Below are 22,651 nucleotides of genomic sequence, written 5' to 3'. Positions count from 1 at the left end.
CACATCTCTCTTGGCCTAAACCATGTTTCAGGGGTCTTCCCTTTTCATCAGGTACATGATGTGCCAGGGATGAAACAAGCCAAGGTTTCTTATTTCTTAATAAGAGCAAAACAATAATATTTCAATATACATCAGCTACCATTTCCACAGAAAGCTATGAACACGGCTTGACACTCTGTTTTGGAAACGAAAGACCAAATCTGCTTATAAGGATCACAGACTGACCTTGTGATTTGCATACAATTGTAATTAACCCAGTAAATATTTGAAGATGTTCAGTCTGTTCCCAAAACAAGCTATCCACCGAAGTCATTTTGTGAATCATTTTGCCAGAGACAACTGCCTTGCAGATTGCAGTAATGACTCATTTATTTGGTGGCTGAAGGCCAAATGTAAATTGAATATCATTTGATTTCAAGCAGTCTGGCCACAAGTCAACTCTAATGTCTCCTTTTAACCAGACTCTTTCATTGAAAGACCACAATCCTCCCAAATCCTATGTACAGCCATTTAGATGGCTGCCATCACAGGGTTACAGTATTTATTAGCCTTGAAAAGCTATAACTTAGGACCTGCCTAAGTACTGCACAGGGAATTCATTTCAAGCCACTTTTGACCCTTGTTGTAAAGGTGATCTCCAAGTGGATTTAAAGGAGATAAATCACGTTTTCAACCTAAAGCCTGCTTTCTCCTAATTAAAAAAAAAAAAAAAAAAAAAAAAAAAAAAAAGAGGCTTTAGATGTTCCTAACCTTTTCTTCTTTTCTTCACTTCTGGATTGAAGATTAATCACATGTACCCAGAGATGTAATTTCATGTCTGCCATTTGGAATAAGAGGGGAAAGAGATCAATGGCTTATGAAAAGGCTTCTTTAAAATTAAACTGTGCCATCAACCACCGTTTTAGGCAGCTGATGATGGAGGATAGGCCTCCTTAGGTGGAAAGTTAAGTCGTGAGGGCCAAACATGAGGAAAAGAACGCACAGCACACAGTGGGCAACACGAGTACAGGAAAATATTTAGTGTCCTGAGTAAAACACACAGAACTGTTCCCAGGAATGAGCCGGCTCCGTCCCCCTTTCATATACAAGTGTTTCCTTTCACTTCCGAACTCTGCCATGTATGCATTTAAATTCCACAAATATGCCGACATAGTTTCTTCTACACGTCTGTGTTTTCATAGGCATAGCTTTGAACTTTCAAAAATAGCCTGGTGATGGGAGACTGGGAAATCTGAGGCAGCCTAGGCTTGAGAGTGAGATCCTTATTCAAAAAAAAAATCAAACAAACAAGAAACAAAACATGTCCCAGTCCCCACAACGTAAATGAGACCTTAGGTCTTGCTCTGTGGTCATTTTCACAAAACGAAAAACTAACAATTATGATATTTAAAACATTCTTTTTACATTTATTCCTCTCTCTTTCTCTCTCTCTCTCTCTCTCTCTCTCTCTCTCTCTCTCTCTCTCTCTCTCTCTCTCTCTCTCTCTCTCTCTCTCCCCCCCCAAGCCATGCATATGGAGGTCAGATAAAAACTTGTGGTAACTGGTTCTCTCCTTTCACTACATAGGTCTCTGGGATCAAAATGAGGTCATCAGGCCTAGTGGAAACACCTTTACCTATTGAACCATCTGCTAGCCCAGAAGCTGCCCTTAAAGTGGTACAGTGAGCCTCTCTCTCCTCTGACAGATTTCTGTATTCCTCTTTTCTTAGCGCCCCCCTTCCTACAGTCAGTGCCACCCCCCCACAAAAGGGACTTAGGCTCAAGGGCAGGGATGAGTGGCATTTCCATCGGCCGTTGGGGTTTGTGGCCCACCAGAACATCCGCCGGAAATCCAACAAACCAGACGGTTGGGTGTCAAAGATGAGGCAGACATGTTGCCTGACCGCAAACTGGTTTACAGGGTTGACTGAGTACTCCGGGTCCCCTCTGAGGGGCTTCAATGACCAAGTCCAGCGACACTCACTACAAATACCTTTCTACTTGTTTCAGCCATTTTCAGCAACTTGCTTAACCCAGCCACCCCCCCAACAGATTTCCTGTGTGGCCCTTGAACCCCTGAAACACCCCCATGAGGACCCCTAGTCAGTATGTCGCTCTAGTGACTGCTAACTGTGGATAATCTCTCCATGTCTGTCTGTCTGTCTGCCTGTCTCTCTCCCGTGTGTGTGCGTGTGGTGTGTGTGTGTGTGCGTGTGTGGCACACACACACACACCACACGCACACACACACACACACACACATCTATATGCTGCCTCTCCATATGCCTATTTCTGTTTTAAAGTTGATGGGTTTGGGGTTTTTTTGTTCAATTTACTGTGTAGGTGAGCTAACTCAGCTCGCCACTCCCTCTGGGACAGAAGCGTCTGCATAGCTATCTACAGACACTACAAATGCTGCCCTGCCGTGTGGGCGCTGTCTGCTTCCTGTACTGAGTGGCAGAAAAAAGGAAGAATCCTGTTTCATCCCTGCTCCCTGACTTCTTCCATGCTGCTTTCTTTAGAGATTAGCCAAGCTGCTCACAGAACACTGATTTATGTGCATCCCTGATTTCTGTGGTGGATCTCCCTGGACCTACTCTCAGAACGCTTTCAGAAATGAGGCTTTGTTTGTGCGTTAGTAGTGAGGTTCTTTACTAATAATCTTTGCTGGGTTTTGGGGGTGTGGGGGAGTATGCATTTCTTCAGTTCTCCAAGAGGTTATTAATTTTACACCTTGTCCCTGCTGAGAACAATACCTAAATCATTTCAGGACCTTAGTTCAGTTCCCAGCATCCACACTGGTTGGCTTACAACTTGTAAGTCCAGTACTTGGAGGCTCTCAGACCCTCTTCTGGCTTCCACAAGCACCTACACACAAGGAATACATTCACACAGACACATATACATAAATAAAAGTACTAAAACATAACTCTTTAAAAATAAATAAGGTTTTAAGTAGGCTATGCCCAATTTGTTCTTTTTTGCATTTTATTTTTTGTTTCTGCCAAGCATATGAGCTTGCATTGCTTGTTTCCTTCCAGAAACATGCGGTTATGTAGGTTAACTGGCCTGTTAGTTAAATGAGGTTTTGCTAAGAAGTGGGTTTGCATCAATTTTCCTATCGCACGATCTGTTTTAATCTATGTAAAGCCTCGTCCTCTCTTGCCACGAGCTGATGCTCTCTTCTTCACAGTAATCCGAATGGTTATTCCTGGCTTTGTAGTTAGGGTTTTGATCTTGGCTTTTCCATTGAAATTGTGATACCACTGTAGGCTCAACGATGATTTTAGCTGAGGGATTTTCTTCCATGGCCTTGCTTTTACCTTGAAGCATGAAAGCGATGACCACAAAATTCCATGTTCCCCGCTGGACATCCTTTCTCAGAGGAAGGTCAGACTGACTTCTCTTCAAATACAGAATCCTTCATGGTGGACATCTTCACTCCTAATCTTGAGTGTGGTGTCCACTTTCCAGGACATTTAGATTAGGGTAAATGTCTTTCTAGAAGCTTCCTTTAGATACAAACTTCTCCTAGCATCAAGAACCTGATCCTCTGTTTGCTTACACTGACTTGTAAAACCTGAACAAGATCTTGCATGACACCCTACCTGACTCACCTGTGAAATTGTCCTTAAATGTGAACCTCTTAAAAAAAAAAAAGAAGCTTTTCCCTCAAATCTCCATGATTATCTGAACTTCCCATAGAATTACATAAAAAATAAATTTACAGACCCACAATTTCAGAACAATGCCTGGGGAAGGGATTTGGAAAGTTTACCATTCAATGACTGAAAATGATGTTGTGAAATATTTTTAAATCAGACATTCGGCTCTGCTTGTCATGTGGTCTTTTCTAGAACTGTGGGTTTTTCCTTATTGCCATCAATGGCCCAGCTTCTCAAATGATTCCTAGAGTACCAGACTCATGCTCAATTTGGTTAACATCTGGGAGCTGGCTCATGAGAGTGGAGTCTCTGGGCAGACACTCGAGAATCCTGGTTTGTGACAAGCGCCCTCAAAGTACTCTCACTGATACTTGTGGTCCAGCATTCTAAGATCCTCTCTCCATAGGGATAGACCATTTCTTTCCAAGCTTTAATGTGGATGTGGAGGGCCAGGAATGGTGAGTTTTTCAAAACATATTCTGACTGTCTGGGATAGGACCTAAGACACATCAAGATCCCGGGAAGATTCTGGAGCTGTGAGCCCATGGACCCCAGCAGCAGCAGGGAGTCAGCGAGCTTCCCAGCCCCAAATGCCCTGAGCTCCAGTGAACAGCAAGGGAATAGGATGCAAATGGAAGAATAGACCCTACCATTACCCACACTATGACACATCATAAGCACGTTGAGGGAACATAGGATGATTCCGCAGTAGTACCTACCCTTTGGAAATGCACTCTATTTGAAGTTTATATGTATACTGTGTGTGGCATGAAAGTCCAATTACATCTCTGTGCTTCCCGGGGAGCTCTTCCAGACCTCCTGACCTCTGACCCACTTGAGTCTGTGTTGGTGGCCACTATACACAAAATGTATCTTTCGTCTGCCGGAGTAGGGGCAAAGCAAGCTCTAAGAGGGCTTCGCTTAAGGAGAGAGCTGTCAAATTTTCTTTCAATTCACTCTTTTTCGTGGGTTTTTGTTGGTGGTGTTGATGTTGATAATTTCCTTTGCTTCCTTTTCTCAAGGGGTAATTCTTCATTTCCTAGCTCTCAGCTCTTAAGTAATATATCTCTATCCTTCTTGGCATGTCTTTCAGATCCTTGCCGTCTTGGAGCTAGTGAGAGCAAGGTGGACATGTGTTGCCAATAAGTAGGGCAGGTTGTTATTTAGGAGTCTACACTCAAGTCAGGTCTCAGGAGGAGATACTGATGGGTTTTTTTGCCAGTTAATATTTTTTATTGAGTTCTACATTTTTCTCTGCTCCTCTCCCTGCTTCTCCCCTCCCCTTCAACCCTCTCCCAAGGTCCCCATGTTCCCAATTTACTCAGGAGATCTTGTCTTTTTCTATTTCCCATGAAGATTAGACCCATGTATGTCTCTTTTAGGGTCCTCATTGTTGTCTAGGTTCTCTGGGATTGTGATTTGTAGGCTGTTTTTTTGCTTTATGTTTAAAAACCACTTATGAGTGAGTACATATGATAATTGTCTTTCTGTGTCTCACTCAAAATGATGTTTTCTAGCTCCATCCATTTGCCTGCAAATTTCAAGATGTTATTTTTTTCTGCTGTGTAGTACTCCATTGTGTAAATATACCACATTTTCCTTATCCATTCTTCGGTCACAGTGCATTTAGGTTGTTTCCAGGTTCTGGCTATGACAAACAAAGCTGCTATGAACATAGTTGAGCGCATGTCCTTGTGGCACGATTGAACATCCTTTGGATATATACCCCAAAAGTGGTATTACTGGGTCTTGAGGAAGGTTGTTTCCTAATTTTCTGAGAAATCGCCACACTGACATCCAAAGTGATTGTACCAGGTTGCACTCCCACCAGCAATGCAGAAGTGTTCCCTTTACCCCACATTCTCTCCAGAATAAGTTGTCATCAGTGTTTTTGATCTTGGCCATTCTGACAGGTGTAAGATGGAATCTCAGAGTTGTTTTGATTTGCATTTCTCTGATGACTAAGGATGTTAAGCACTTTCTTAAGTGTCTTTCAGCCATTTTAGATTCCTCCCTCTGTTGAGAGTTCTCTGTTTAGGTCTGTACTCCACTTTTTTTTTTTATTGGATTAAGAGACTGATATTTCTACATGCATGCATTGGGACAGGATCTGAAGTAGGACAGATGTTAGTTTTTTTAGGACTGAGTTGTTACTTTATTTCGTCTTTACTTTGATTCTTTTGCCTAAAAGCTGTATTGCGTAACTGTGTCTCATACTGAGCCTTGGAGTTTTCCTTCCCTTCCCCTTGTACTAGAGAAAAATAAGCCTTCATGTTCCATGGCTTCACAACATTGGGACCATTTGTGGTTTTAACTGTGCTATTTTGACCCTCACCTCCAGTGATTCCAAGAACGAGATTCAGAGAGAGGCAAGACTGCATATTTTAAAGGATTAAATTCTGCTTTATCTCCTGCCAAGAGGGCTACGGAAGGAGATAGGTGCTTAGTCCTTCTTGCATGTGGGCACAGAAGGTCACTGTGCTACCTACGCCCTTCATCAGCACATGCCGTCCCAGTGAGAGTAAGCATGCAAGCTAAGGTTGTTATGTCCCAGCATGCCGCTGTCTCCTCACAGCCCGTCCTCGCCTCGCGTGGAATCCACCCTCTTCATCACATCCCATGTCTGTCTTTCACATTTATCCATTGCTTCCACCACAGCCTGGACTCCATCTTTCCTACTCAGATGCACAACTTGGAGTCTCACAACACCCAGAATGTCCCTTTAGAGTGTGGAGTAGATCCTATTCCTGCCTGTATTTAAGCCTCTTTCTGTGACTTTGCCTTCTGCTTAGATGAAAATGGCCCCCGACTTGACCTTCCCAGTCATGGCTTCACTGGCTCCCACCTTCTTCCCTCCCCTCCCATCCACTCATGGCTGGCTTCTTTCTGCATCCTAAGGTTCAATGCCCTCTCTACCCCAACACTTTTTCTGACCACCAGTGGAGAAGACTACTGCTTACTATCCTTTCAATTCTCATCCAAGCCCCTAAAAATCAACATGTTTTGTTCCCTCTGTCCTTTTCAGCCCATTTTTGCTACTTAATTCCAAGCAAACATCTTGCTGACTAATCAGAAATCACATACCAACACTTAAAATAGCAGAAAATATTTGTAGAATAAATTTAAGTTTAGCAGGGGTTAGGAAGGGGTGGCTCACAGTGGAGCGGGACTGTTCTTGGCATGGACACCTAGAGACAGGAGGATTCTTTGCATGCTTCAGAAACTAAAATTACACATCCAAAGTAAAGGGGGGGGGGCTGGGAGCTGAGGTGGACAGGTCCCCTGGAGGTTATTTGAAAGTCATTCCACAAGAGAAAGAGGTGCCATCGAAGGCTCTAAGCCTCAGAGCATCAAAATTTTCCTGTCAAAAAGCTTTTAAAGTGACTGTCACCAAAGTGGCTTCATGCGTATCATGGTAGATAAAATAATAACCACTGAAAGATATCAACTTGTAAATGTGACCTTATTTGGAAAAGGGTTCATTGCACCTGAAAGTGAATTAAAGAGCCTGAGAGGGAGAGGATGGTATGCACAGCTGCACGTGGAACGTACGCATGGCCACAAAGGTCTCTGAGCGTCAGATCCCCCAGGCACAGGTACCCAGCGCTCTAGTCACAGTTGAGGGACATCCATGTGTGTGGTAGTAATAGGAGAGGACTGAGCAAGTGAGAAAGGGGAGAGCTCTTTGTCCTGAGCTCACTATAGCAGAGAGTGAACCTCCGCCATCTGCTTTACGGCAGAAACTCGGAGGCAGGCGGAGGCGCAGGAAGCTGTGTAGGAGGAAGGAAAGGCTCAGGTATGCCCTGATGGAGGGTGTCTGTGCGGGGAAGCGGCAGGTAGGCTGCCTAGAAGAGGGGTGTCCTCTGGGTGTGACTAGGGGTCGCATTTGATGAGTCCCAAGTTGGAGATGCTAACAATTAGGAAAGCTGTCAGTTACTATGCAAACCCTGGCCACTGAAGTCTGGTTGATTTGGGAGCGGTTGTTTGGCTCCCTGACCTGTGATTAGAGACAGTTGTCTGACTTTTTATCATTCTGACTTCAAGTGTGCTGCCTTTCTGGCTGGTTAGCATGGGAAGCGATGGATTCCTGGGCAGGTAGCTGCAAGGTTTCAGATGATCCAGCTATTGCCTCTGTGGTCAGGCTTCTGGAAATACTGAGAAGGCCTTACAGTTGGACCAAATGATGTGGAACCCATGCCGCTTTGGGAGGAGAGGCATCTGTGGGTTTTTTAGACCTCTCACTGAAGATTCTCAGGATGTTTTATAAAAGTAAACTCACAGTCATCCAACGGGGGCTTGTCAACTTTAGTCACTGCAACTGTGGTGCCTCTGAAAGGTGACAACAGCTGACTGCAGTGCCAGCAGTCACTGAAGTGATGGTGGATGCTTTTTTTTTTTCCATTTTGCCTTTTTCATGAGAAGAGTTAACTGCATAGCCCTGGCTATCCTAGAACTCACTCTGTGAACAGGCTGGCCTCGAAATCAGAGATCCGCCTGCCTCTGCCTCCCAAATCCTGGGATTAAAAGTGTGCGCCACCACCACCTAGCAAGGTGGCAGATTCTTTGTGAATAGCAGAGGACAATCTCAGATTTTTTTTTTAAAGTTTTCTTTTGGGATTTGTTTCACTATTGGCGGATAATGGGTTGCCATGATGAACGCAGTGTTAGCAGGCGCATGACCACTGCACAGTCAGAAAGATGAGATCCTGGCTTTATTGCAGCCAACAGGTGCTCTATATTGTCAGGTTTAATGACTGAACTAACAAACTCCCACATCCCTGTGGTAGGGAGGAAATTCTCCTGCATGGAATCAACTCAGGTTTTCTGCATGGGGCTCCTTCCTAAAAGGATGGTTGCAGATAACTCGTGTAGTCCAGTAGGAAGATGTCTTGCTTCGAGTCTGGTTGATCTTGGAATGTGCTCTGACCCCTTCTGCAAACCTGAGGTTTGCCTCTGCATGGCAGAAGTTGAGTTTCTCTCCCGTGTCTCTGTGACCTCCCTCACCTCCAAATTCCCAGTGAGAAACCACCAGAGCAACCGCGCCTGTCCAGTAGTACCAGGGCACTGCAAGAATTTGCCTTAGAGCCAATTCATGCTACTAAGGCTGCAGAAAGAAAAAAAAAACATGCATTGTTGGGGGATCCGGGCAGGTAATGGGTAATGATTTCATTATTGCCCTCAAGGAAGAACTAACTTAGGGCTGCCCCAGGGAAACTACCTCATGGAGACAGATGGTAATGGTTCCCAACCAGAGGGAACAGGCCCCATCCCAGGCTGTTGGGCAGGGTGTGGAGGTAATTATTGTCATTACAACTAGGAAGAGGGTATCCAGTGGGTAGATGCCATGGGTGGAGCTATCAGCTGGCAGCTCCCCACTGAAATTGCCATGTGGAGGAAGAAAGGACAACCTATGTTTCAGATGATGAAGTTCTGGCAGGAGGAGGCTCAGCTTTGCCTGAGGACTTGTGGCCTTCCTCCTTCCTCTCTTTTGCCCTAAGGCTAACATTGAGACACTGGGAGAACTCTTGAAGAGATAGAGATAAGGGTGGGAACCCGAGGCCAGCTCTGGACTGTTCGACAAGAACATTTATCTTCTGTCAGTTGACTGGGAGAGAATCAGAGAAGTATTTGGAAAAGAGATTCACTGTTGCTACCGAAACAGAAGATCTGAGGAGTGAGTCTCCACATTGATACAGAAAATGCCGGCCAGGGAGCTTCTCCTGGATGTTATGTAATTTGTCAGCTCTCACCAGGGCCCCTGGAGTCACGAGGTGTGCCAGCACGTGGGCCCCGACTGGAGCGCTTAGCTGGTGTTCTGAAAACCTCAGCGGCATCAGAGGTGCTTCTTCAGCCAACCACACGTGTCTGTATTTTTAGAAAACGCTTTTAAGATCTCAGTTGCTGGATCTTTTTTACTCTCCTGCGAAACCACCAAATTCATACCTTTGCCTCCAATTCAGTTCGCTCCTGACATATTTTTTTAAATGTTTAGTGTTAGGATGTCTCAGTCTTGGTGCATTTGCCTTAGACAAGTGGCTTACGGAGCTCAGGGCAGCAGCATTTGCTCAGATCCACAGGCAGTGGAGACAGAGTCTCCCCGTGGTGTCAGTGTGGATTCAGAAGTGGGGTGGGGCAGAAACACAGGCAGGGGCCTCACCCTGGAGCGTTTGGCTGGAAAGATGCACAGAGCCCCTGCCTGCAAGGAGCATTCCTTTGCCTTCAAAGCTGCTGTGGAGTGTGGGAATCATTTTATTACCATAAGGAGTAAGTTCTAGTCACAATTGTTCCCAGCCATGCTCTGTTTGGCTCACCCACATAGGCAAGCTGAAGATTAATTGAGGGTGGCCAGGTTTCAAAATCCGTCAGGCAGAATTTGGCGAAACCTTTAGGCCTCGGAAGAGTTTGGAGGAGCTGGACAGTCATCTCCAGCTGTCTGCGAAGAGAATGTTCCTGAAACCAAGGGTCAACTAAGTAACCACTGATTACCTTGGCATTCATAGAGGCTTCCTCCAGCTCAGAGAACACCAACATCTCAGGGCAATTTATTAGAGAGGTAGAAGCGCTCTCTCTCTCTCTCTCTCTCTCTCTCTGTGTGTGTGTGTGTGAAGAGTTATGCCATTTTTGAAACAAAAACTGCTAGAACCAAATGTACTTCCTGATTCTTTTGCATATATAGCAACAGGGACAAATATTATTCCAGTTGGAGCCTCTGTTCCTTTGCCAGATTAAGAGGGAGCTTGCTTTTGTCGTCAGGGTAGGGCACACAACAGCCACTGCTTGTAATGGGTTCTGTGAAATCGAATCATCTCCACAGCTCAGAGAGACTAAATGTAGAGGAGATGGATGGAGAGGCCTCTGCCCAGGAATGCTTTTATTCCGGCTGGTGTTAAAAAGAGACGAGGGTAATAAACTCTTTCTATATTTAAAGAGTGTTCGCTAGCCAGCGTGCAGCCTCCCACCAGGGTTGTCTAGACAACCAGGGGTGTTCCCCTGTGCTTTGGTCAAGATTCTGCAGCAGGTTCATGCAATCTCCTGCACTGATGCTCTGTTCTCTCAGGTGAGCTGTTGGCAGCATGGGGCAATTTTGGAACCATTTCTGTCCCCCAGCCTCTTCGGTGGCACTTCCGCCTACCTACCAACTGTTCCCGAGTGCAGGGAGGATCTGCCTAGGTGGAGATTCTCGTGCCATCAGAAACAGTGCCAGAGACTATGTTCCACCCCTCCCCGTTCCTCACCGTCTGTGCTGTCTCTCTCTGTCTGCCCAGTTCTCGAGTGGCCTGACTGCAATGAGAGACCCTTGAACTACCATCTACTCAAATCCTCAGAACAGCTGCAAAGCAAGTGTCTGTGCAGAGCTTAAGACACCATGGAGGATGGTGAATTCCACCCCTAAAGAGTTAGGGAGAAACATTTCCAAAGCAGGGGCGTCCTCATGCCCCACCTATGGATGTAGCCACCACATTCCACGCAGTCAGTGTGTTTTCTGTATACATTAGTCAACTGTTTGTTTCTGTAAATTCTGAGACAATAGCTTAGAAAATGTTGTTTGGCCTTACAGCTCTGGGGGTCTCAAGGGAAACCTGGGCAAGGCCCTTGCTCTGGGCTCCTGAAAAGAGTGGCATAGGAGGATGTGGCCAAACAAATTTCTTAAGTCTCAAGCCAGCAAGCAGAGGGAGGACAGAAGTATTGTCCCACAATATCCTTTAACGTTATGTCCCCAGTGACTTAAATCCCCTCTCCAGCCCTACCTCCCGATGGTGCCACCATCTCCCAGTAACATCACACTGGGAACCTAGCCTTCTGCACAACAGGTTTTGGGAGCACCGTTCATAACTGTACAATCGGCCTTCCACATTTGTGGGCTCCCCCAAGAAAACCATGGGTAGACAATTCCCTTAAAGTTTCATCTGTGACGGGGTGGAAATAAAGGCAGAACCCTTGCCCGGCATGCTTGCAGCCCTTGGTTTAATTTCCAGTAGCAGAGAATAAAAACTCGTCTGTACCACATTAGTCTGCCATCCCCAGGATGAACGCTTCAGAGGAACCATTGAAAAGAGTAATAATTCATTTTGCCTCATTGGCGTCAGTCATTGATTACTTGACATCATCTCTCTGAGGCCTGAGGTGAAGCAGAGCCCCCTCTCCCCCCACGAGACAAAGATGAGGCAGAAGAAAACTGACAGTTCATTTCATGGCATCCAGGAAGGAAAGTGAGCGAAGAATCCAAAAAACAAGATCTGCCCAGCAAAGCCATTTCCAGAGAGGCATCATTCTTCTGCAGAACCCGTCTCCTGATCCATCCAGTACGAGCTCATGAACGGCTGAACTCACTGATGAAGTGACTGCCCTCACAGTCCACGCCGATAGGAGACAAACATTCGGGATATGAGCCATTGGAAACACTGTGACTCCAAGCTGTAACATGGGCTATATTAGTTACTGTCTCTGCGGCTGTGATAAATCATGGCCAAGGCAACTTACACAAGAAAGAGCTTTTGAGGCTTATGACTCCACAGGGAAAAAGAGTTCATCGTGGCAGGGAGGAATGGTAGCAAGCAGCAGGCAAAGAGGAAGGAGTGGGAGGCTGAGAGCTCACATCTCCAAGTGCTAGCAGGAAGCAGAGAGAGCAGAGTGGCAGTAAGGCAAGGTTATACTCGCTCAAAGCCCGCCCCCAGTATTGTGCTTCCTCTAGAAAGGCCACACCTCCTAAACCTCAAATGGCACCACCAACTGAGAACCAAGTCTTCAAACATCTGGGCCTGTGGGGCATTGCCATTCCAATGTCCACATGGACAGGCCTGTTTCTCCATCCTTGTTTATATAATGCCATATAACCACAGTTTGCATTGCCGCTGTAGTTTTTTAACCTAGAGCTGATCTAAACTGTACACAGAAGGCTATGTGTAGGTTATGTTAAATATGACACCATTTCATACAGCAGACCAGTATCCATGGACTTTGAAACAAACCCCACATATACAAAGGACAAGTGCTCACTTGGTAGGCTGTGATCTTTCTTTTATTTGTTTATTTATTTATTTATTTATTTATTTTTGGTTTTTCGAGACAGGGTTTCCCTGTAGTTTCTAGAGCCTGTCCTGGAGCTAGCTCTTGTAGACCAGGCTGGCCTCGAACTCAGAGATCCGCCTGCCTCTGCCTCCTGAGTGCTGGGATTAGGGGCTGGAGAGATGGCTCAGAGGTTAAGAGCATTGCCTGCTCTTCCAAAGGTCCTGAGTTCAATTCCCAGCAACCACATGGGGGCTGTGATCTTTGATAGCAAACAAGTCTGGCTATTTCTTATGTGGTTTGCAATCATCTTTCCATGTGTTTGAAGAATATCTGAATTGTCCAGCATCTCCACAAAGGACATGCAGCCTCTTACAGACCTGCTCAGGAAAGTCCAAGCATGTAATCCAATCGTAATAAAAGATGTGGTTGCTGAAGAGTAGATGACCCTGTATTTGCGGTACCAATTTCTTCCTAGCTGGAGACAGTGACAGTGTCCTTTATGTGAACAAAAAGGCATTGTCTTTTCTGACTGCTTAGGTCAGTTTGTTCCTCGTGTTTAAAATGGTGGTTTTAAACTGACAAGGACTCTGACATTCTCTCTGAGGGCATTTATCATTTGTTTTCCCTTATGACATTTCTTACCATTATAAAATGTAATCCCAGTGGAAAAAATAGCTGAAAACTTAAACTTTTAGCTGAAGAGCTGCTGGAGGACTCTCTCTGTCACCCCTATCCCCCCACATCTTAACCCCACAGCATTTTTAAACTGAGTTTATTCTGGCCTTGGAGAGAAAGCAGCAACAACCGAAAGCTGCTCAAGTAATTTGTTCCTTTTCTCTTTCTGTTATCCACCCCAAGCCTTCAGAATTAGAGTAATCCCCAACAGGACTCAGGGAGCCTCAGTCCTACCCTGGGGGCAAGGGGCATGAGATTTGAGATTTTCAGACTCCTTGGTCCTCACCTTAATACTTCCATATAGTTGTATGTCTCAAAGTCAATTCGTTATTTCTTTTTTATGATGCAATGGACAGTTTGGTAGAAAGTTGGATTTAGTATCTTGTGGTTGTTTTTGTGTTTTGTTTCTGAGACAGGGTTTCTCTGTAGCTTGGGAGCCTGTCCTGGAACTAGCTCTTGTAGACCAGGCTGGCCTCGATCTCACAGAGATCCACCTGCCTTTGCCTCCCGAGTGCTGGGATTAGAGGCGTGCACCACTACCGCCCAGCCTCATCTTGAGTTTCTAACGAGTCTCTTGCCCCCCTTCCCATGAACCATACTCATTCACTCACTCATCTTCTCCTGGCCTTGGTCACTGATACAGATTTTGTCACAAATGGAGAAGCAGATTAAGTCCCAATGTCAATCACATGGAAATGGAGATAATAAAGCAACCGACCTAGAGGCTTGTTCTCTGATGTGCGTCCCTTAGCTCTCAGAGAGTTGGCTTTTCTCATTTGTAAAGTGTGTGCAGGGGTTTAGATGACTATGGGAGTTCACACAATTTCTCACAGGACAAATACCCACCAGGTCTTATTTGCTGAGCAGTTATTCTGTGTTCTCTCCCAATCCACATGCTAGTTAGCACTCAACAGATAAGGGAGCAAAGCAGAGTAATACATGAATGTTTCTCATCGATTAACACTATGGCATGGACTATTTAAAACATACTGAAATTCCTCTATTTGCTCTGATCAGACCGAGCTGCCTAGGTCAACAATCTGATGTATTGCTGGTACCTGGAAGAATCTCATCTTAGTGTGACAGGGTCAGTTCTGTTGTGCTGGGGGCTGGAGTTACAGCCAACAGCTCTGGCCCCTGTGGCAAACATGAGGGCTGATCCTAGAACCAACATTTGAATTCATAGCTATAGCTCAAAGGCGGCTAGTATTAACAGTCCACGCCATCTGGTAACTCCGTGGTCTGCCTGCTCACTCCTGCTAACTAACTGAGCTTTCCAAATAATTATTTTAAATTTATGTGACCTCCAGACACCCATGACCTTAAACAAAAAGCCCCAGTCATTCTGCCCTCATTACAGCCGTGGCGCTGATTTAAAATCAGAAGGAGCCACAGTTATTTAACAGCAATTTGTTGGAATAACTAAGAGTTTTCAAACGCTGTGGCTTATGAAACAAAATTAGCAAAAATAAAACAACAAAAAAAGCATCACTACCATTTGGAGCCAAAAGCTCCAATTTCGTGTTGTTCAGCACCCTGCCTGCAGCCTCAGTGCCTGGCACATAGTGGGCACTTGATAAAAATGTACCTGGAGGCATGCCCGTAGACCAGCCACACTGTGCTGATTCAGTTCAGTTGTTAACGTGCTGCCAGAAGACGGGGCAGATGCCCAAAATCTAGGACGAACTCCAGAATATATTGTCAGTGGTAAGGACAGAGTCCTCAGCTAATCTGAGGTTTTCTTCTCTGGCTCCAAAGCAGAGCTTTGTGAATTAAAGCCTCCTAGGACACACACTAAGCCATTGCAGTCCCACATCGTGTGAATGAGCCCACTGTTTCTGGTTATGTCTTCAGCGGTGCACTTATTTCTTGGTCGTTCCTTTGAATTTGTGTTGCTAGGCCTATAGGAGAAGTTTGTTTTGTTTTGAATCTTCTTTCAGGAAACAATTCCTACTGTGAGCTGAGGCTCCCTGGGCGGGCCAGAGCAGTGCCCACAAAGTAACCACTGGAAGATATTGGACTGACCCTGAGTAGGTCATAACTTTGATTCCTTTCTCTGTCCTTTTTTACTATGAAGAAAATTCAGAAGAGACCACACAGACTCTTACCTCAAGGCAGGATTCTTCCTTCTTCTCCTCTTCTTCCTTGCTTCTTCCTCCTCTTTTCCCTTCTCTTCTTCCTCCTTCCCTTCCACTAAATCTTTCCTCTTCTCTTTGTCTCCGTTCAGTGTATGAGGCTCTTCTCTGTATCCTAGCCATTGTTTTTAGTCTCATGGCACTGATGTTTCTTATGCACACTGTTTCTCCTTTACTAGGCAATGGCAACCACCTTGCTCAAAGTAGATAAGGTAAAGAAACGCATTTTGAACTTACAAAATGATGAATTTCATGCCGGGCAACATGAAGCCAGGCATCAGTGGTTGTGAATCCAGACCACAATTCCAGTAACCTGGAATTGTGAATTCTTAACTTAAAAAGGTATAATGAAAATGAACAGGTTAGAGATGTGTATATGTATGTGTGGGTAGACATGTGTCCCTAAAGATTAAACCCAGGATCTTGAGAATACTAGGCATCCCCCCAGACCCATTCTTCAATTTTTAACTACTACTCTTGAAAACATTTGAAAGGTTAGTATATTTCAACAGCTGCCAGCAAAGAGAAACGTTAATAACATCATTTTATTCATAATAGGCTAAAGAATAAATTTTTGATGTAGAACATGTGTTCTTGCAAGCTAAAAAGAGAGTCTCTCAATCTCAGGAAAGCGGAGGCCACCGATAAGTCATTGCAAAAGAAGAAGCACAAATGATGGGTATATCTGCAAAACAAAACCTGCAGCATCACCGGCAATAAAACCACTTCAGGTTTTCAGGAGTGATAGCTCAACTTCGTTCAGAAATTTTCCAAAAGGGGATTGTAAGGCGATGCACAACCACACAAAGAGGTCAGGAAAGTGACCATGGGCTAATAAAAGCATGATTTGTATGAGACAGTTGAGGGCCAGAACTTCTAAGAACTTATGGGAACTGGGGCGATGGCTCAGCAGTTCTGAGTCGAGTTCCCAGCACCCACATGACAGATCACAACCACTGGTAACTCCAGATCCAAGAGATCCAGTTACCTCTTCTGGCCTCCACGGGTACTGCAGGCCTGTGGTGCACATACCGGCAAGCAGGTACACAGACACAAACACATAAAAGCAATCTTTTAAGAAGACATTTAAGAGAAGTTACTTATCTTCCAATCCATCAAATTCACTCACTCAGCAAATATTTTTGAGCCTTTCCAATGTGTTCTTCTAGTTACTAAAAAGTTGAATTTCAAGACTAAATATTTATGAAGTAAATGATTGGCTAACTAAATGCTCATTTACTAGGGTGCTACTAAGTTATTATAGTAACAAAATGCTAAAAAGCAGTTTAATTTAAAGTTTAAAGTGAACTAGATTTTCATGTAATAAGATACTTGACAGCTACCAAATGCCAAGCTCAAAATGCCCACGAATTAGCTTGCTTTCTATAACTGTGATAAAGGCCATGACCAAATGCAACTTGAAGAAGAAAAGGTTTATTCAGCGCATTCATCCCTCCTAGCATCCATCTTTGAGGGAGGCCAAGGCAGGAGCTCAAGGAGGCCAGGAACCTGGAGGTAGGAACTGAAGCTGAGACCATAGAGGAGTGCTGTTTACTGGTTTGCTCCTGGTGGCTTGTCTAGCTTGCTTTTTTAATACCACTTAAGACCAGAGGTGGCGCTGCCCACAGTGGGTTACACCTTCCCACATCAAATCATCCATCAAGAAGATGTGCCATAGACTTGCCTTCAGGACAATCGGCAGAGGCGTTTTCTGAAGTTTGCTCTTCCCAGATGATTCTAGCTTGTGTCAAGTTGACAAAAAATTAACCAGCACCTCCAAGAATTATTGAAGTGAGAAAAGGGCTGGCTACAGGCCAATATGTAGATTAACTCCATTGCTAATTAAAAAATATAAATGAGTAGAAAATTATTCTAGCACTTTCAAAACTAAGGCATCATTTGATCACGAGTTATCAGGTATTCTTAATATACTTTATATTTTTCAATCTAATTGATTATCATTCCAAAAACACAGGTTTTAATTATCAAGGGTGCATTCTTTAGAGCAAGATATTGCATATTTGCATGTCATAATTAACCCAGACAGTTCACTGAGAGAAAAATAGGAAATTCTTCATTATTTACAATATGTAGCACTGAATTTAATGAGCATGAAAACTGAAAACTTAAAAATAGAAGAGATTGTTTTTTATCCCCACGGTAGGACAAACTATAGACACAAAGCAAGCTCTGCAGCAGGTTCCCTCGGTGATGTGCTGAAGGTCATCGTTTCCTTGTAAGCAGGATAATGACACCCGGTTTCCAGGGTTACCCACATGGAGTTCTCACACATCCTAGATGCATAATTACCCCAGTAAGGACCCCAGGACCAACACTGGGCCTGGCAAGTGGGTGGAATCTTCTATCACACTTCTTGCTTTGTAAAAGTGACCCTTCCTTTCTAATGTTTCTCTTGGAAGAAAGAACTCATGGTAAATTTACAAAACCACCGATAACTGAAAAGGTCCATGGAGAGGACCCCCCCAATAAAAGCACCCCTTTATCAGACTATTCAAAGATATTCATAGTACTATTGTAAGTTAGGTAAGTTTGGAGGCTTGGAATTTGGAGGCTTGGAGTGTCCTCAACGTGGCTGTTTCCCAAACCTCACGTGTCTTCTCATTCTTTCCCCCAGAATGTCGCGTGGTGAAATCCACTTCTTACACCAAAATAGCATCATCGTCCCGCAGAGGCACAACCAAGAGCCCAGGACCTTCCAGGCGAAGCAAGTCCCCGGCCTCCACCAGCTCAGGTAAAGGCACTGCGAGCCTCCCAAGCCGCCGCTGGGCCTCTGACGCAGCTGGGGGGATGTGCAGCGAGAGTGTAAGGTTCTCAAGCAGGCGTCAATTCTGCTTTATAATTTTAGAACATCTTCGAGCGGATGAACAGATTTGCCCAAGTCTAGCATGTTGGCTGTAAGAAAAAAAAACCTCAAACTTAGAAAAACACAGTTATAGAGGCTCAGGAGATACAAATTTGCTCTAAATAGAAGCAGTTCACCAGCTGCTACAGATTCTACCTGGCTCCTCTCTCAGGGTTTAGAAATTTCCACTGGGGCATTGGTTCTACTTGGAGCTGGCTTATGGAGGGTTTCCAGTTTGTCTTTGCTGAACCTAGTTCTCGTGCTTCTGACATTGGCCTGGGTTTCCTTCTACGGCTCTGGGGCTCAAAGCAATGAGATTGGGACTGGGGAAGGCCTGGCACTGCAGTGACCCTGGCTGGGTCAGTCTCAGAATGGGCTCGATGTGGATGTTGGAAGTGGCTGTGTGCTGGGATAAGGAACATCTCAGCTCCATCGTCATCTCCTTTGATCGCTTTAATTAATTAGCGTGCATGCATTTAGGTTGGTTTATATATGCTCTTTACCATTATAACTGCTTATTATTGTTTATAGTTTTATACACATATATGAACTTCACTCATTTTTACTTCCCACTTCCTCTGGTCTCAAGATAGACGCCAGTCAGTTAGAGGGTGTTGACTTTTGGTCTCAAGTATAAAGTCTGTTTCGTTGTGACTGAAGGGATATAAGCTGTGAGACAGAAGTTATCAGTGGAGTTCAACAACATGGCTGTCACCTGCTTCCATGACAGAGCTCTTCAAAATAGCTCACAAGACCTTTGCACCTATGGGAGGCCTTTTCTGGCTTCAGGTTGGTCCAAAGAGAGCTTGGTGCAAAAAAGACCAGACTTGGCTGCCTAAAAGGTGATGTTAATGGGTTGATTCTCTGAGGCTTGCAGTCCTGTAAGACTCTTTGCACTCCTGCTGTGGCCTTCAGCATAACCAGTCAGGACTAGGGACTGGCGAGAACATGACTGGCCCTTGTGACAAGCTCTCAGTTTATTCTTGCTGAGTGTAGGCCTAGGCAGAGAGCTCCTTGCTCGCCCATAGTTCACGTAGGTAGGATAGACCCTAAAATAAGACTTTTGTGAAGCACAAGAGTCATGAGCGTTGCTTGAGAAGAGGTAAAGTTTGGCAGGATGATTTCTATTCCCTCGGGCGCTAGGGATATGAACCTGTGCTTTAGAAGTCTTTCGGGGAGTTTCAATCAAAGAGTCCATGGTCACAAGTCAACAGTAGAGGCTGTGGTTCTCGGACTCATTACCACCACTGAGAATATGTCCGCCATATAGAGCCTCGAGCATCATTTCAGACCCACTTGCTCGGAAGCTCTGGAATGGGGCCAAGTAACTGGAGTTTCCAGAACCCTCCAGATTATTCTGATGTCTACATAAGTTTACCCCTGGATCCTGGTGCGCGAAAGGAATTAAACAGAGAACTCATTCGACTCTAGGTAACTGAGGAGGAAAGGCACGGCTTGCTGATCTTTCTCTCTGGACATCACAGGGATGGATTCCTGTCTTCATCATTCTTGTTGACAAGCTGCCATTACCGTTCTTAGTCCTTACCACCATAGCAGACCTCCGGATGACTCCAAGTGTGCACAGCCTTTTTGCCGTTGGATAGCCTAGTTAGACATGGAAATGACAGCGTGATTCCACATCTGCGCATTTCAATCTCCCCGGGCAACGTTTAGCTTATCCACTCTCTGGCGCCAAACCTAAGGGCCTAACCTCAAATCCCTATGACCCACATAAAAAAATCCAGGCATGCCCACATATGTCTGTGACCCCAGCACTGGGGGACAAATATGAGCAAATCCCCAAAGCCAGGTGACCAGCCAGCCTTATTGAAACAACCTAGCTCCAGATTCAGTGAGAGGAAGGTACCTAACATCCTTCTGGCCTCAGCATGTAGGCATGCATACCGGCACATGTATGTGCTCAAACACGTGTGCGTCTCATACACACACACAAAGAAAGACTATAATATGAACTTATTTGATTTAAATAAGGATCAATAGGGTTGAGTTTGCCTTCCACATTTCATAATGTGGAAGTTATGAGAAAAGCAGAGTTATCTAACTCGAAACTGCACTGTGATGTAGACCTCACTTTGGATCTTTTCCAAGAACATTGGTGTTGGAGTAGGGAATTTGTTTTTGAGCTTTTATTCCATGGAAGAAACATAGACAACTTCTTTTTGTCTGGCTACACATTCTACTTTGAATCTCTGTCTTCATAGATTACCATGGCAAACATAATTGAGGGTGTCTTACAACCCTCAGGTCAAGCATGAGTGAATGTAGCACCTCCACTTCAGAAGCATGCAGTCTAAAGGAGAGCTGCTGCCTATGTCTGCAGATTTGCCATTGTTCCGTTCAACCAACCATGGGTCAAAAATACCCAGGAAAGAAATTGTTTCTGTACAGAATAGGCAGCTTATTTGGGGGTCGTTATTACCTAAGTAATATGATATAACCACTGTTTATATCCTGCTTATGCCTCGTTGGGTATTGTAAGTAATGTAAAGATGATCTACATGCATAGCTCATATGCAGATACCATGCCAGTGTATATGAGACTTGAGTACCTATAGATTTGGGTATTCATAGGTAGTACCAACCAAGCCTCCCCAAGAATCCTGAGGGACAACTGACTTGCCTCTGTTGTATAGAAACACTCCTGGCAACAAGTGTTCAGTAATGAGCAGACACTTTCTGAAGGTCAGTCTGTGTGCTAGAGAGGGAGGGAGTGCAGTCGAAAGGAAAAAGCCTTCGCCATGAATGTCTCCTGTGACTGAAGCCCCCATTCCGTATGCTCCAGGCATAAAACTTACTTATAAGTGACTCCAGAAATCCTGGTCTTTTTATTTATGCTATTTAAATTTTACATGTTTTATGGATATATAAGATATTTTATGCAACATATGCAGAGAAGACCAGATTCAAAGCTGGAGAAGTGTTGAGAATTTTAATCAGCTCACTAGACTAATTTGGCAAGTTCTTTTGATTTCTATCAGATGCCTTCAAAGGCAAACCGCTAGCTATTAATCTTAGCTTTCAGTGCGGAGACTCAGCTGTCTGCATTGTATGAAGGAGCACTTCTGCTTTGAAGCTCCAACAGAATTATTGGGGATAAAATTCACCAAGAACCGACTGGTTCATCCCTTGTATTTCCAAGTTTTCATGTATTTAAAGTCTGTTCCCATACTACTCTCTTCTCACCCATTCAGCATTCACCCCCAGTGCGGTCCCTAAAGATATTCTTCATAGCTCTGAACCACTACCATGACTTAATGTTTACTTGGGGATAGCATACCAATTGCCTTGTATAGTCCCTCACTGTTAATGCCAGGTTAATTAGACACTTCCTGAGTGTCTGCCACGTTCCAGCATGCCTTAGGCCCCAAGGAGACAACAACAATTAAATTACAGTTCTTGTTGAAAAACTCATTTGTATTCTAGTGTTGGGGAAGAGGCTTAGTGTTATAGTATACTAAGTGTCATGTAGTGATGGCCCAGAGGATAGAGAGGGTAAGCATCGTTAACTCAGTCGAGTACCAGGAGTCTAGGATTTATAAATTGGCACTGGAAGAATCTTGCTAGGATCCGAAGGGCCAGGAGGAGATTTTCTCCAGATTAAATGATGGCACAAAGCCACGAAAGTCTAAGGAACAGTTGTCAGCCCAATAAGGAGCTGAGCAAAGTAGCATATGTCTGATATCCCAGCCCTCAAGAGGCTGGAAGAGTATGAGTTTGTAGCTATCCTGGTCTACCCCATGAGACTCTCTGGAAAACTAACCCACCCAATGGAATTCTGGGAAGGTCTGCATAACATGGCATCGCTGAGTTGAATGTCAGACTGCACAGGGCCATGGACGTGTTGCCTGTTGTAGGTCTTAAGAGATGAAAGAGGACTTTAGAAGGGCTGTCAAAGACCACAGCTGAGTTCAACAACAAAACACCATCTTTGGACAGCTCTGTGCAAGGGTAGGAAGGCTCTGGAAGCTTCTGTGGCCACCCTGGGAAGAAATTAGAAGAGACCTGAAACTTTGTTAGAAATGGAAGAAAACTTCAAAGGGGCTGTGAACCAGTGGATTTATCCAGATGTGAGGGTGAGAGCAACTCAGATTCCATTTGTCCAGGAGTCAGGGGTAGAGTTCTGCTTTAGACAGGAGAACGGGTGATACCCTGGAGATGTCAGGAAGCAAGAGTGACGGTTTGAGTAAGGAGATTTGAGCTGACAGTGTAGCAATTATTTAAGCAATAGAAATGTAAGAGTCTTCTGCCCGGGCCATCCAGAGATTTGCAAAGATGAAAATGGAACCCTGGGGAACATCTGCCAT

General features: G+C 44.6%; 1 protein-coding gene across 7 annotated transcripts in view; it reads left to right on the top strand.

The window, feature by feature from the left end:
* Dclk1 (doublecortin like kinase 1) overlaps positions 1–22,651 on the top strand; it is a 279,460-nt gene that overhangs the window by 179,175 nt on the left and 77,634 nt on the right. For 6 of the 7 annotated variants that reach the window (XM_038347475.1, XM_038347473.1, XM_038347472.1 and 3 more), the window contains exon 4: positions 18,099–18,215. In XM_038347475.1, coding sequence (XP_038203403.1) covers positions 18,099–18,215 — 117 coding nt within the window. The remainder of the gene's footprint in view (positions 1–18,098; positions 18,216–22,651) is intronic. The other variant, XM_038347484.1, reaches the window with a different exon arrangement.

The sequence above is a fragment of the Arvicola amphibius genome, chromosome 11 (genome assembly GCF_903992535.2).
Source record: "Arvicola amphibius chromosome 11, mArvAmp1.2, whole genome shotgun sequence".
NCBI classification, from domain to species: domain Eukaryota; kingdom Metazoa; phylum Chordata; class Mammalia; order Rodentia; family Cricetidae; genus Arvicola; species Arvicola amphibius.
Note: the sequence above shows the minus strand (reverse complement) of the source record. Positions and strands in the feature narration are given on the sequence as shown.